Below are 14,608 nucleotides of genomic sequence, written 5' to 3' on the forward strand. Positions count from 1 at the left end.
GCAGCTCTTTGTGGCCAGATTGGCCTGGGGGCAGCATGATCCAGCCTACCTTGACACCATTAGGGTTTGGCTCCACTCTCCTCGGTGGCAGCTGCCAATTGACTCTTTTTAGACCCGAGCCATCCCATAATTTGAACTCTGTTGCCATGGCAGCACTATTGACTCATCTCCCCTTTAGGTGTCTCGGGGAGAGAGAGAGAGAGAGAGAGAGAGAGAGAGAAAAGAGAGAGGGGAGAGGGAGAGAGAGACAGGGACAAAGATAGAGAGAGATAGGCTGAAAGAGAGAGAGGAAGAGAACAAGCATTTGGACTGTAGTTTGCTGGGCTTATCAATGAGGTAAAGTGCATATCTGCATTGAAAAAGCCACCAATTAATCGGGGAAAAGAAGGACTGGTTTGACTATTAATATCATGAGTTAAACGGTATGGATTTAAAAATACATTACATCGCACAAGGCTACTTTGGCAATTGACTGGCCTTTTATCGCCTTGCCGATAAAACCTATTAAATCAGTTGGAAGAGACAAATTACCACGACTCCAAAGGTTTTTTTCCTCCACATAAAGGGTGGACACAAAGTCAAAAGAAAAACTCTTCTTTTATTCCAAGACACTTCATACATTAAGACTGTACACCTGTTCAATTATATTCCATATTCCTCATGCCTACAAATACATCTTCAGTTATATTCAGTTTGTTCCACCTTTGCAGTGTCGGCTGTGTCCATTTTTTCCCACATTCATGAAATTTCTCTTCGAGTTGTAACCTTTAGCTTTAAAACCTTTCAGCCTTCGTCTCCCTCCATGTGACCTTTGACCTTCAGTAACCTGCCTCTGCCTACAGCTGTGTGTAAATCTCTCCTTTCTCTCCTCCGTCACTGATCTGCACCATAATTCACCCTTCCCCCCCTTTTAACCTCTCCTCCGTTCACCTTTCTCTCTCAGGCCCTGAAGCAACATGCGCTCCCATTCTCCATCTATCTGTCTATTGAGCTCTTACCCTTCATCCCTTGCGCTCTCTCTCGTTCACCTTTTCATTTATCTGGTCCTGTCTTCCCAGTTCATGCACCAATTCCTCTGACACCATGTTCTGTCTCTGTTGCTCATCCGGTCTGTCTCCATTCTTCTACTTTCTTTCTATCTCCCTCTCTTCTTCTTCTTCTTCTTCTCTCTCTCTCTCTCTGTCTTTTCAAAACTGTGCTTTCACTCTCCACCTCTCTCTCTCTCTCTCTCTCTCTCTCTCTCTCTCTCTCTCTCTCTCTCTCTCTCTCTCTCTCTCTCTACTCGCCCGTCTCTGTGACGATGACCTCGATGGCATGTGACACGACAGGGCCCAGCTGCCCGGGATGCCCGTCGTCCAGGGCAACCGACGGGTGCATGAGCACCAGGGGAGCGGAGGGTGAGGGCGATGGGGAGGAGAGGGCCGGGGGAGGAGGAGGGCGCGCCGGACAACACCGACTCCCCCAGAGGAAGAGCGGCGAACGCTGGGGCCGAGCCCGGCTGCGCGTGGAGCAGCAGGATGGTGTGCACCGCCGCCTGGCCCTCGCCCATGGCCGGGAGGACCAGGGCCTGGGTCTCGCCCTGGGGCACCGCCACCACCCCGCCGCTGGTCGTGCCCACCCGATGGGCGAGTTTGCTGGGGAGGGTGGATGCGGCAGCTGGCGGTGGTGGCCGGCGTGGGTCTTGCGGTGCTTGCCCAGGTTGGACAGGGAGCGGAAGGTGCGTGGGCACAGCGGGCACGAGTAGGGCTTGTCGCCGCTGTGGGTGCGCGCGTGCTCCGCCAGGCGTGCCGCCAGCACGAAGCTGCGCCCGCACACGCTGCACACGAACGGACGCTCATCGCTGTGCAGCCGCTCGTGGTCGCGCAGGTGTGGAATCTGACGGAAGCGCTTACCACACTGGGGGCACTGTAGATCAGGAGAGAGAGAGAGAGAGAGAGAGAGAGAGAGAGAGAGAGAGAGAGAGATGACCACAAACATAAACAACTCCAACGACACATAATTATTCATGAAACAAAATCAGTTGCTACACCAGGGTTTCCACACTTTCAGGAAATTCTCATTGAAGGATCTTACAATACTATTTCAAGCCTGTTTCCGTTCATTTCCCAGTCACATTTTGTTACCTGAACACAGAAGTTAATTTATGGTCTAACACTTTAATTTTTCTTCTGAAATATGCTAATATTTCAGAAGAAATGGCCAGCAGATGGCCAGCAGATGGCCAGCAATGAGGTTTGAGGGCACACTATTTATTCTAGGGGCAGTTCCAAGAAAGGAAGTGAACAAACTAACCACCTGACGGAGACATCTGTTTGCTGTACTTCAGTAGCATGTAGGAAAGCGGGTTCATCCGAACCAAAGTCCAATCCAGTGAGGGCAATCATTACTGCATCAGTCTCGATGATTTATGGGTATTGAGTCTAGTAGCCGGTGTGATCCATGCACTAATGTAACTAATGACTCATCATCAAAATCTTGAAAGAGGCGTAACAGGAGCTATGGACTAAGCTATGTGTCAATATTCCATGATGATTCATTGTGTCCTTCGAATCAATCATAATAACATACTGAATTACTTTCATAACTGAAGATTTGAGACTGCGTTTAATATACTCGGTACACCTCAACTTGCATTGTACTGTATGCACTTGCTCAATAGCTTGGTGTGAATTATTTCATTTCATTATAATTTTGTACTTTTCATTATACTTATACTATATAGAAAGTTATTATTTTGTACCTTTTAGCTGTTATCTGATGGGATGGTTCAGAGTGAAGAGGAAATGAGTAAGAGAGAGGGATGGGCAGTGGGTTCGGGGAATTACCGCAGGTTGGACTTGGACCCATGGGTCACCAACCCTGTATGTCTAGGACATGGACACTAGAGTTGCATTCCAGGTGGCCAAAAACAATGAATTTACTTTTATTTTTTACTTTCTATGTAGGACTTTGTGTATGATTGATACTCTCAGAAAAACATCCACGGCCTGTCGTTTCTCTTTGCGTCGGATAGCCCTAGCACAGTTTGGTGCACTGAGCCCACCTCTAAAAAAACATCCCCTTCGCCTCACGTTTACTGTTCCGCCCAGTGGCTTAACCAACCAAGCTGAGCTGAGGCGAGCTTCTATCCTTAAGCGTTATGGCCAGCCCCATGCCGCATGGCCTAATTGCTTTAGCGTTTTATTTCCTTTATTCCCTGAGGTTTCATTACTTTTGTAGCCCACGCCCCCCACTTGCACCTCTCCTCCTCCTCCTCCTCTTTCTGCTTTGCTTGTGTTAAAGGTCCTCCTCCAGGTTTACTCACTGTGTTAAGAGGATAATGACTAAACAGCTATGAAACAAGTTTATGGCTTTTATGAGTCCAAAATGGCTGTGTTAGAAGGCTATTATTGTCCCAGTCTCCTCCACAACTGCGGCGACTGCCCACTGCCCACTGCCCACTTTGCGCTCGGCGTCTCACCTGAAAGGGCCGCTCCCCAGTGTGGATGCGGAGGTGCACGCTGAGCGAGGAGGCCGTGGTGAAGTCCTTGCCGCAGTCCTTGCAGTGGTATGGCCGCGGCTTCACGGCAGGGCCGGCGTTGTTGGCGGACGTTTCGTCTTCGGCGTCGGCGGACGAGGCGTCGTGGACCAGCAGGTGCTCCTGGAGCGCGGCCTCGGTGGCGAAGCGCTGGCGGCAGGGCGGGCGCGGGCAACGCAGCGGCGTGAGTCCGGCGTGCGCCAGCCGGTGCAGGTCCAGGCCTTGCTGCGTGACGCAGCGGTGACCGCAGAGGTCGCAGGTCAACTGGCCCCGGCGGCGGCGCCGCACGCGCCTCCCTGTCGCTTCGTCCTCCTCGGCGCCGGCCGTGCCCGCCGGGTGCGTCTTGCGCGGGCAGATGGGCAGGTGGGCGTCCAGCTCAGACTGACCGAGGAACAGCTCGGGGCAGCGGGGGCAGGGAACGGGCTGCTTGCCTGAGAAAAGAGAGAGATTGGAAACAAGGGAGGAGAGTGAGGAGTGAGAAAGAGAGAGAGAGAGTGAGAAAGAGAGAGAGAGTTTGTGAGAGAGAGAGAGAGAGAGAGAGAGAGAGAGAGAGAGAGAGAGAGAGAGAGAGAAAGAGAGAGGCTTTTTCATGAGTGACTGGGAACACTTCAGGTGGAGCTCTGGAGAGAAGGTGAAATGACCCACTGCCTGAGGCTGCCCATCCCTCACCCTTCAACGCACCAATGCACACCTCCCCCAAAATGCCTACACTCACACACACACACACACACACACACACACACACACACACACACACACACACACATACACACACACACACACACACCAACCCTGAGTAAAGTGATAAATACACAACAGAGACGCCAACAGAGAACACAAGCATTCGGCAAAGTCTATAAATGTACGCCTGCATGACTTACAACGATTACACAGAGTGGGTGGGAGAGAGGGGGAGAGGGAGAGAGAGAGAGAGAGAGAGAAACGAAGAGAGAAAATATGACTAGCAAACACACAAGGACTGCCGCCTTCATTTGTCAAAGTGACAAATAAATTTATGAGTCACGTTAGGAAGTCTTTTGGCTTCAGAGTAATATTTCCCTCATTATCCCCACACCTCTGACGCAACAGAAACGGCCCGTGAGCTGGAGGAGGGGTGGACGGGAGTGTGTGTGTGTGTGTGTGTGTGTGTGTGTGTGGGGTCATCTAGTACAGCTTCATTAGTCAAAAGATGTGGCTATTCACATGGGTAGAGGAGAACAGAACAATGGGGCTGGGGGGTTGGGGAGAGACGTTCGCCCAGTGCCTCTCTGCCCTTGACAGGGGCTGCTGCCGGCGGGGTGTGTTGTTGGGTGTGTTGTGGGGGGGTTGTATGTCGGGTGGATGGGGGTGGAAGGGGAGGTTTGAGGGGGTCGTGTGGGGCGCATGACTCGTAATTTAATAACGCTAACAGAGACGTAAAAGATCAAGATAAATCAGCAGCTCCTAACATGGGAAGGGGAAGAGCCACACAGATCCATCATAGGCTGTGTAGGCTAGCCAGCCATGGCACTGTGGTGGCTGTGTAGGCTAGCCAGCCATGGCACTAGTGGTGGCGTCAGGTTGGGGGGGTAGGGGTGGATGGGGCGTTGGGGGTTGGCTCTCTTCTCTGCTATTTTTTAAAAAGCTTTAGCATTTACAGATGTTGGCATCAATTACACTAAAGTTATTAAATTAAAAGTAATTAAATAATTTATTTAAATTACTTCATTAAAGTAATTAGGCAGCAACCACTGGGACAGCGCCTCATATTTTCTCTCTGTTCTCTTTCTAGCCTCTCCATCTCTTTCTTTCGCTCTCATTTTCTACATCTTTCTCTCTGTCTCTCTCCATCTTGGTGTCTTGGCTGGACTACGCCCTGAGGGGTTTCAGATGGGAGGCAGAGCAGATAGCCATGAACAGGAAGTTGGTTTAAGTCACGCGCACACACACACACACACACGCGCACACACACACACACACACACACACACACACACACACACACACACACACACACACACACACACACACACACACACATCCCTACACACATCCCTGCAACATGCCTACACACATCCCTGCAATCACCTCTACATGCACTTGATATACACACACAATAGAGACGCCAACACCACCACTGCACACACACATGCACACACACACACACGCATATGCACACAAACACACACACTAACGCCACCACTGCACACACACATGCACACACACATGCACACACACACACTCACACACTCATAGATCATCAGAGACCAAAATATCCAACATGCCAAAAGTGTCTGAAAAAGACAGTCACGCAACGTGTGGCCGAGAATAACAACAGCTGACTACAGCAAGTCAGAAGTAGTTTAGTAATACCGAAGCTGGCAGACTCTACCCCTCACCCCCCTCCCCTCCACTCCACTCCACTCCATTCTCACTCACACCCCCCCCCCCTTTTCTCATACACAGACACAGCTGGCGCTCACACACATAGTGCACACACACATAGCACATACACATACACGTTGCGCACACATAGTGCACGCACATACACACACAAAGTGCACGCACATGCACACGTACGCACACAGGCACACACACACACACACATTTCTGAATTTTATTGTACCTTGGTGTATGAGGGAATGCAGCTCCAGCCTCTTCTTGCGCAGAAAGGACTGGCCACACACGGAGCAGGAGAAAGGGTAGTTGCCAGTGTGCTTGTAGCTGCAGACAGAAACGACAAGCGAACACAAACATTGAATGAACCCTGAACCCAACCCAAACACCTCTGTGTGTGTGTGTGTGTGTCAGGACATGACCTCAGCCTTTCCCAAGGGACTGCGTTTGCATCTGTGCAGTCAAAACACAAGACATCACCATCACCCTGTGTCTTTGCTTTGGGCTATGGGATCTGCCAAGGCAGAGACCATTCACCCCCCAAACACCTGGTCAGTTCTTTTACGCTGAAATATTAATGAGAGAAGAAATGTCCTGCATGTTCTGTGCTTGGTGGATAGTGTGCACAGTTTAACATGTGCCATATTTGATGGCTGTTGCTTAATTGAAGACAATAGCCCTCATGCAAGAGGCCAACAAATTTCATCTAATTTTTTATCGAATGAACATTCAAATCGAATGTTTTTGTTTTTAGTGCCCATCGATTTCTGGCATTCAACAATGTTTTCGTATTTTTGCTCCTCACTTAACAGAACTCTCTTACAATTGATCAAGAGCACACTTACTATGATTAAAAAACAATCTCCACAAATGGTTCAATGCAAAGACACATCCATTTTAAATTTGAGGAACATAAAATAACACATGGATAATCAAGTTTTATTTAACTATTTTGAGAGTACTGAATAGGTTGTTGAATTTGTGAACTGTACTGTAGAAACACAGCTCTTGAATGGCTAACATACTGCTCTTAGATGCTCTCTTCCTGGTTTTATGCTAGACTCTTTGCACACAGCACCACCAACACTGCCCTTATATGCAGAGGTGGGAAGTAGCAAATTATAACTACTCAGATACGATACTGCACTTTCACTTCCATACATTTGATGGGTGGGACAATAATAGCAGTGGCACGAAAGGGGGTAGCCAAAAACTGGTCACATTATATGGTAATGGAAGACTTCTTTGTCAAATCTAATGCTTCATACGGATATTTAGGCCTACAGCTGACAAAACGTCATATTCTATGTTTTGTCATTTGCCGTTAGCTAGGCCTATTCTGCCACCAAGCTAAACTGAAATAACTACCGGTATGTACAGTAGTCTGCAGTCTGCTCAAACAGATGGTAAAACAGTCCTTCAAAAAGGCTAACATACTTTTTACTTTAATATACTGAGTATAGATCAGAGCCTGCACTTTGTTGCTTTTCCTAGAGTAAAGAAGTTGAATCAGTACCTGATTCAAGTTATGTATGTTAAGTAGTTCATAGTTCCCTATGCTAAAATTTAACAGTCGGCCACACGCTTCTAGTTTATGATCCAAGTGTGATTCATTCAGCACACCAGAGTAAGAGTAGATTTGGATGGGTACGAATGTTTGGGGCATCTGGAGTTGATTTCTCTTACCCATTCTCTTGACAGAAGAATATTAAGAGAAAATATAAGAGAAATTAAAGACAATGTTGGTTCATGAGACCCAATGTTTTCATCTAAATTTTAAATAAGGTGAATCATTTGATGAATAACACATTGACTAATTTTTCTTCTGCATAGAAATGACTACATTCCCGTATAATTTCCTGGAAGTGGGCCAGTTTTTCTTTTTCTTTCATATCTTAAAGGTGGACTCCTGCTGTCATCTTGCCTGTAGTTAGGTAGGCCGGCATCATGACACATTGGTCATTATACAGTTGGCAGTTTGCACTTACAGAGTACTACTCTTAGCCTCTCCTTCCATCACACAGACAGGTAGACAGATAGAGGAAGAATGAGAGAAAGAAAGAGAGAAAGAGGGGCAGGAAAGGGTGGCACAAAGTATATGTATATCGGAACTCATTGTGTTCAACTATTCATTTTAAGAGAGCCAACAGCAAATTATCTCTACATGCTGTTCGCGAATCTGATCAAAATTTCCATATAATCAAGCCCCTTGGCTAAGTGCTTCCCAGTTCATTTTAAACACGTAGCGGCTGGCATAGCACACGTGGCCGTCATCGAGTTTACCACTCGTTCTGGTCTATTGAGCTAGCTCTGTCTCTCTCTCTCTCTCTTTTTCGTTCTTTCTTTCTTTCTTTCTCTCTCTTTCTCGCTCACATTGTCTCTCAGAAAGGCTGAGGGGGAGAGGGTTAAGCGGTCAGGCAAGTCGAGTGAAAATGACAATGTGGAATTAATAGCGCTATAAAAATAACATTAAAGAGCGTGGAGCGGGAAGACGTTTCCCTCCCCGCTCTCTCTCTCTCTCTCTCTCTCTCTCTCTCTCTCTCTCTCTCTCTCTCTCTCTCTCTCTCTCTCTCTCTCTCTCTCTCTCTCTCATTCTTTCACCCCTCCATCTTAGGGACGGCGTCACGCTGCGACGGCTCCTCTCGGGCACCCTGAAGACTCCTTCAGAGCCGCCGACGTGCAGTTAGGGAGCTGGAGGGAGAGGATGGCCAGGACGGTGTTGCATCGAAAACATCACAATGTTTGTGAATTCATAAAGTGTGCACGTGTGTGTGTATGTGTGTATACTGGAGAGTGTGTGTGTGTGTGTGTGTGGGGGGCTTTGAGGAGGGGTTGGATGTGTGACACCACTGGTGCTGCCTTGCAGGACCCATGACTTGGCCTGCAGGAGGGGGAATGGGGATGCGTTTTTGTTTTTCTGTTGTTGTTGTGGCGTTGGCAGAGAAGAGGGGCAGCGCGCGGGCACAGGTTTGGTTTTTAATGGGGGATTTAATCAGATTGGAAATCAGGGGCCCCCCATGAAAGCTAATGAGATGTGTCACTGAGGGATTACTTCCGCTCACGCGGCCCGGCCTGATGACGGGAGTGCTCCGGAGTGTTCCGTCCGCTCGAGCGTCTAATCCAAACACCAGCCCCTGGCATGGGGCAGGGCAGGGTGGTGTGTGTGTGTGTGTGTGTGTGTGTGTGTGTGTGTGTGTGTGTGTGTGTGTGTGTGTGTGTGTTTGTGTGGGTGGGAGGATGGGTATGTGTGGTAACAAGCATCCCTGTGTGGGCCGAGGAGCGGAGAGCTGGCATCCTAAGTTGGGAGCCTGTTTCAAAGGGACACTGCCAGCCACCGCTGACATCTGAGCCGTTATCCACATGCTAGAGTTGCCGCTTCTGCATTTTTGCTAAGAAGGCAATATTGCTTAATATGCAGTAGGCCTACTCATGGTGCTATTGTTTCACTTTGTTCATACCTATTAGGCCTGTTCAATATGCATACAGTGATGTACAACTCTGATGTAACCAAGGAGAAAATGAATTTCTTTAACAAGATAGGATAAATAGACCAAAACAAAAGCAGAAAATAGATACACTCAAAGAAAAAGAATGCGGCTTGCTAGTTAGGTCCTATTCAGAGACCTCTGATGAAGAGTTGTCCATAGGAGCCTTTAGCATCATAGTAATCCCTTCTCTGTAACACAGAACCCTTAAAGCATAGTTCCCCCAGGGCAAAGGTCAGGCAAAAAACCTTCAGGCTCCACACCCCAGACCCTTAAACCTTATTTCAACTCAATAAGCATTATTTATAACCTTTGAAACATCATTTGAATAACATCTGTCATTTGAAAAGCTCACCTGTGCACCTGCAGTTGTGCTTGCGTGCGGAAACTGGCCGGGCAGTCAGCGCAGGCATATGGCCGAGGGGCCCCCTCCTGTCCAGGCTGCGCCTGTTGCCGGGCGTCCTGCCGCTCGTGGAGCAGCGCGTGCTGCTTGAGCGAGCCGGCGTGCGCGAAACCACGGCCGCAGCGCTCGCACACGTGGGGGCGTTCGTCGGAGCCGGCGTCGGCGGTGCCGCTGTGCGTGTGCCGGTGGCGGCCCAGATTGCTCTTGTAGGCGAAGACCTTGGGGCAGAGGTCGCAGTGGTGCGGCTTGTGGCCCGAGTGGGACTGCAGGTGGGCGCGCAGGTGGCACCGGCGCTTGAAGGTCTGGCCGCAGTGGGGGCATGGCTCCACGCTGGCAGACAGCGTGAAGACAGGACCAATAGGATGGGGATGGACGACAGCTGAATCAGTCACAGTTTCCGTGGTTCTAACTGCCCCTTCTCCCACTGCTTCTATAAAGTATAACATTTATAACATTTGTTAAATGTACAGTTTGAAAGTGCTTCTGATCTACAGGGAATTCACTTGACTTGATATAGACTTGGACATGGACAGTTACCAAGACAACCAAAAAGTAATTTGAATCAAAACGGCTGTGACTTTCATGCAACGAGTCGAAATAACATTAGTCATTAAATTGGCAATGTAAACATGTATTTATAAACCATAAAAACTTAAATGAGTTCTGAGAAAACTTTTTCAGGGCAGACTGTAAGGTTATTATTTATAGAGCTTAACTTTGCCTCGGAAATGCTGATGAATGTCATATAAATCCATACTACAATCAACATATACAATGAAGTGTCAACAACGATGCTATGAAACGTGATCCAACCACCTGACTTCATTTGGGGGGTAGACTTTTGGCTGACCAGTCCAGCCCGTGCTGGGGATGCCTCAGTGGACTGCGCCGGACCCTGCTGCCGGTGCTGCCGCTGGTGGTAGAGGAAGAGTGTGGTGTTCATGAACTCCTTCCCGCAGACCTGGCAGCAGTGCAGCGCCCCCTCCAGGCCGTGGCGGGCCTTGCGGTGGCTGGCCAGAGCCTCCAGGGAGCCCAGGGCTGCCCCGCAGCACACGCACAGGAATGTCCGGTCCAGACTCATCTCCTCCGAGGGGGAAGAGACGTGGGTCTCCGCAGAGGTCGAGGGGGATGACTCGGAACCATGTTTAGAGGAACTCGGAACCTCATCCTTAGAGCTCCCTTCTCCCCCCGCCTCTATCCCCTGGTAGGAATGGTCAAAGGTCGCCAATTTCTCACTGCACTGTGACACCTCGACCTTTTCCTCATCCCCTTCTTCCATCCTTTCGATCTTCATAGGGGGCTCAGGTTCAGCCATGTGGACACTCTCGCTCTTCTCCTTCTCCACCTCCTTCTTCTCGCACTCTCTCTCTCCCTCCGCCGGCTTCTCCTCCGTTACTGGCCCTTTCCTAGCCTCCTGGCCGCACTGGCCCAGCTTGTTGTGCCGCTGCCACAGGGGGAGCGACTCGAACAGGAGCCCGCACTCGCCGCACTGGTAGCGAATCAGCGGGGCGGTCGCAGGTGTGCTGGACAGGCCGGCCTGACTGGCCTGCCGCGGTAGGGCCCTCCTCGGGGGAGGCCGCGTGCCCAGCAGCAGGCCGTTGAGCTTGGCTGCGTCCACCGCCGCCGCTGAGCCGGGCGGCAGCACCGGGGGACGGCGCTGGCCCGGCGCCTGATCTGGAACAATAGCCGACAGGCTGTCCAGGGCCTGGTGATGTGGATCAGGACCAGCCTGGACCGGGCCAGCGGGCAGGGACTGTCCGGCGGGAGCATTTGCATACAATTCAGCAGCCTGGAGCAGATAGACAGCGAAGCGGGGAGGACAACAGGGGAGATTTTACGTGAGAGTTGTACACAGAACAATGAAGTGAATTAAATGAATGAACAAAGAACAGATGGGGCTTTCGGCTGCCCAGCGAGACATGAACCATGAATTAAAGTGACATTAGCATCAGTATCAAGACAGATTAATTAGATGAGCCTGAACTCCAGTGATTTTCACTCTGATTTCCACTGAGAGCTGCAGTACCTCAGCCTGTGCAGGAGGGGGAGCTATGGCATTGTTGGCAGTCTGACAGGTGAGTTGATGAACAAGCACCTCCTCGAGCGACTGGAAGAGTTTGTAGCAGGGACACATGTAGAGGGAGGACTCTCCATCCATTTCCCCTGCTTTGGAAAACACACAGTTACTAGTTATATGGACGACGTCAAACACACAGAGCAAATAACTATTTTCACTTTCTTTCCCAAATATAGTAGCCTAACTTTACTTTTAAATGCAAAGTACAGCAGGCAAAGTGTACGTATACAACTACAGCCTCTTCAGTGATCACTTCCAGACAAATTAAGCCTACTTTAGGAGGAACACTCTCACACATACAATCAACCCAAAAAAGGCAGCTACTTAGAGGCAAGCAGAGTGCCTCTAATCATTCACCAAGCACATGTTGGTGGTAAGAGAGAGAGAGCGAGAGCGAGAGAGAGAGAGAGAGAGAGCAGGCAGAATGACATGCTGGAACTGGAATGACATTAGCTGTGCAATCCAGGGCCCTTGGGTGTGAAACAGCCAGCATGAGTCCCTCGTTTTTCCTATTTCCCTCTTTCCTTTCTCCCTCTCTCTCTCTCCCTCACTCTCTCTCTGTGTCTCTCTTTCTTCTTTATTGGATTCTCGGTGTGTTTGTCTGAGAAGCCTACTGCTGCAGACAGATGGCCATTCACAAACAGTTTGGCTGAGGACCCATTCGCCACCCCCACGCACATATGCAACGAGCAGACAATGACCTGCCGTGTAGAACGGATCACACGAGCACATGCTCAACTGCTTGCACTCCACTGTTTAAGTGCCTCAGCATGTAGCTGAGTATGTTTGTACGCAACTCTGTGTGTGTGTGTGTGTATATGTGTGTGTTTGTTTTGTGTGGCTGGTTTTGAACGTCTAGCTATCTTCTTGTTCCATCTCCAGTGGCTTGCTCGTCTATCAAGGCGCCGTAATGACAATGACACGGCGCCCTCGATGAGAGGAACACCTGGTGATCTGCCCATTGAATCAGGATTTAGATAGTGGCAGCATGGATGTCATTTCCTGTGCCGTGTGCGGTGCTGGCGGCGCGAGCATTTCACCCGCAACAGACTCAGACGGGATATGAGAGATCGTTCGATACACCTGCTCTGTGCACTCTGTGTCTTCACATTGACACTGGGAACAGGGCAGATGTCTGCGTGGCTTGCCTCCACCTTCACCTCCACGCTCTCATGTCTAGGTGTTTGTAATGTGACATTTCTAGAAGATTCTTCTGTTAAATCAAGAATGACACACTAAGTAGGCCTATGGTTGTGGTATAATTCTATACAGAGCACATCTAAAATTGGTTGTTTTTTCCCCAGTGTGGCCTTAAGAAAAGAGATGATGGAAACATGACATCCCTGCCCTCTTGCAAATTATCTCTTGACCTTTGTGCTGATAATTCTCTTCTTTTGCTGTTGAGGTAAATCACGTCAAGGCTGCCTTTAGTAGGCTACAACCAGATGGCAGGCAGGTCAACCTCACTCCTTAATCATCTCGCAAGCATCACTTCTGAAGCAGCTTTCACCTAAAGACAGTGCAGTTGAGCATCTCCTCGTCACGAATCTGTTTCACAAGGGGAAAGGGCACATGACTCACTCCCTTAGCTCTGGGTTAGAGAGCTATTCATACGCTGGCAGTGAAAGGGTTACGGTGCGGTGCTGGATAGAAAGGCACTGGCACCCATGATGACAGCAAGTTTAGCTGGGAGGCAGAGAGACTGACAGATTTTGGAGATGAAGCCCGGCGGTCTAACAGCACATAATGTGCATACAGTGAGGATTTTGCAAGGAGATGAAACCATTTTGTTTTTTAATCCTCTAAAAGCGTTGGCACGGAGTTCTGCTTGCGCTCGGCACAAGGCACTAGAGGGGAGATCTTTCTTTACTGATTAAAGCAAATTAGGGAGAGAAATGTTGGCAGTTAATGTGTAGGTTGTTTCCAGGCAACACCACTTTATACTCTAGCAGCAAAAAAGGCCACCAGCAGCTTGCAACTTGTCAAACTCTAAACCTATGAAGTCTGATTTTCTAAACAATACAAACCATGAGAAATCACCCTCACAGTTAAAAGAAAGGTGTGAGGGTCGATGGTCATAGCATATTAATATGGGTACTTAAAATTATTTTTTTATGGTTTTACATCCATGAGCAAAAATGAGGTTACGTCTCCCCCTGGTGGAGTTCTAGAATAACCAGTTTCTAGGAATCTCTGGATCTAATAGGCCTAGGTTTAATTAGAATAAGGTTAGTTCGTAAAACGTTAATTCTTGCAAAAATATATATTTGTTTCCGGTTATTATTATTTTCTAGTCCTACAACAAAACATTGTAAAAATCCAAACTTGTGAAAATCGGGCGGACTCGCGGTTTATGTGTTAAAATACAAATTATCAACCCAATGTTTGCCAAAATAGTAAGAAACAATACTGGAAAACAATAAAGCGATTCTGATGAACTAAGATCTGCTATCCCAGCTGTCTCCAAAAAGTCTGCAACGCCATTGTGGATTCTATGGTACAATGGCCGCTCCTTGCCACGCCAAATGTCTATGTCCCTTGTCCGGTGGAAAAGGCAAAAAGTATCACACTTGGCAGCGACAGTCGACAGTGGACGTGTTTTGAATAAACCACGAACGATACACTTGTATCAGTGTAATTCATAGCTTTACTTACTTTTCCGTAGCCACAATTAACACAATCTTTCTTGCGACGAGTAGCGAACTGCCAACATCCCTCTCCTCGATTGGTTGGAGTGCCAGCCAATAATAA

At 48.8% G+C, this 14,608-nt stretch overlaps 1 protein-coding gene across 4 annotated transcripts; it reads right to left on the reverse strand.

The window, feature by feature from the left end:
- Positions 1 to 1,248: 1,248 nt before the first annotated feature.
- LOC125285258 (zinc finger protein 665-like) lies at positions 1,249 to 14,575 on the reverse strand. Of its 4 annotated transcripts, none has more exons than XM_048229615.1 (7): positions 14,513 to 14,575; positions 11,807 to 11,943; positions 10,597 to 11,569; positions 9,733 to 10,210; positions 6,122 to 6,219; positions 3,461 to 3,948; positions 1,249 to 1,905 (listed from the first exon to the last, which is right to left on the reverse strand). In XM_048229615.1, the coding sequence occupies exons 2-7, from the start codon at positions 11,936 to 11,938 to the stop codon at positions 1,279 to 1,281; spliced, it is 2,796 nt and encodes a 931-aa protein (XP_048085572.1). In that variant the 5' UTR covers positions 11,939 to 11,943; positions 14,513 to 14,575; the 3' UTR covers positions 1,249 to 1,278. The 4 variants fall into 4 exon arrangements, with proteins under 4 accessions (XP_048085572.1, XP_048085574.1, XP_048085573.1 ...); XM_048229617.1 differs by having other exon boundaries at positions 9,733 to 10,204; positions 11,807 to 11,946; positions 14,513 to 14,568; XM_048229616.1 differs by having other exon boundaries at positions 9,733 to 10,207; positions 11,807 to 11,946; positions 14,513 to 14,568.
- Positions 14,576 to 14,608: the final 33 nt, after the last annotated feature.

The sequence above is a fragment of the Alosa alosa genome, chromosome 20 (genome assembly GCF_017589495.1).
Source record: "Alosa alosa isolate M-15738 ecotype Scorff River chromosome 20, AALO_Geno_1.1, whole genome shotgun sequence".
Classification (NCBI taxonomy): domain Eukaryota; kingdom Metazoa; phylum Chordata; class Actinopteri; order Clupeiformes; family Clupeidae; genus Alosa; species Alosa alosa.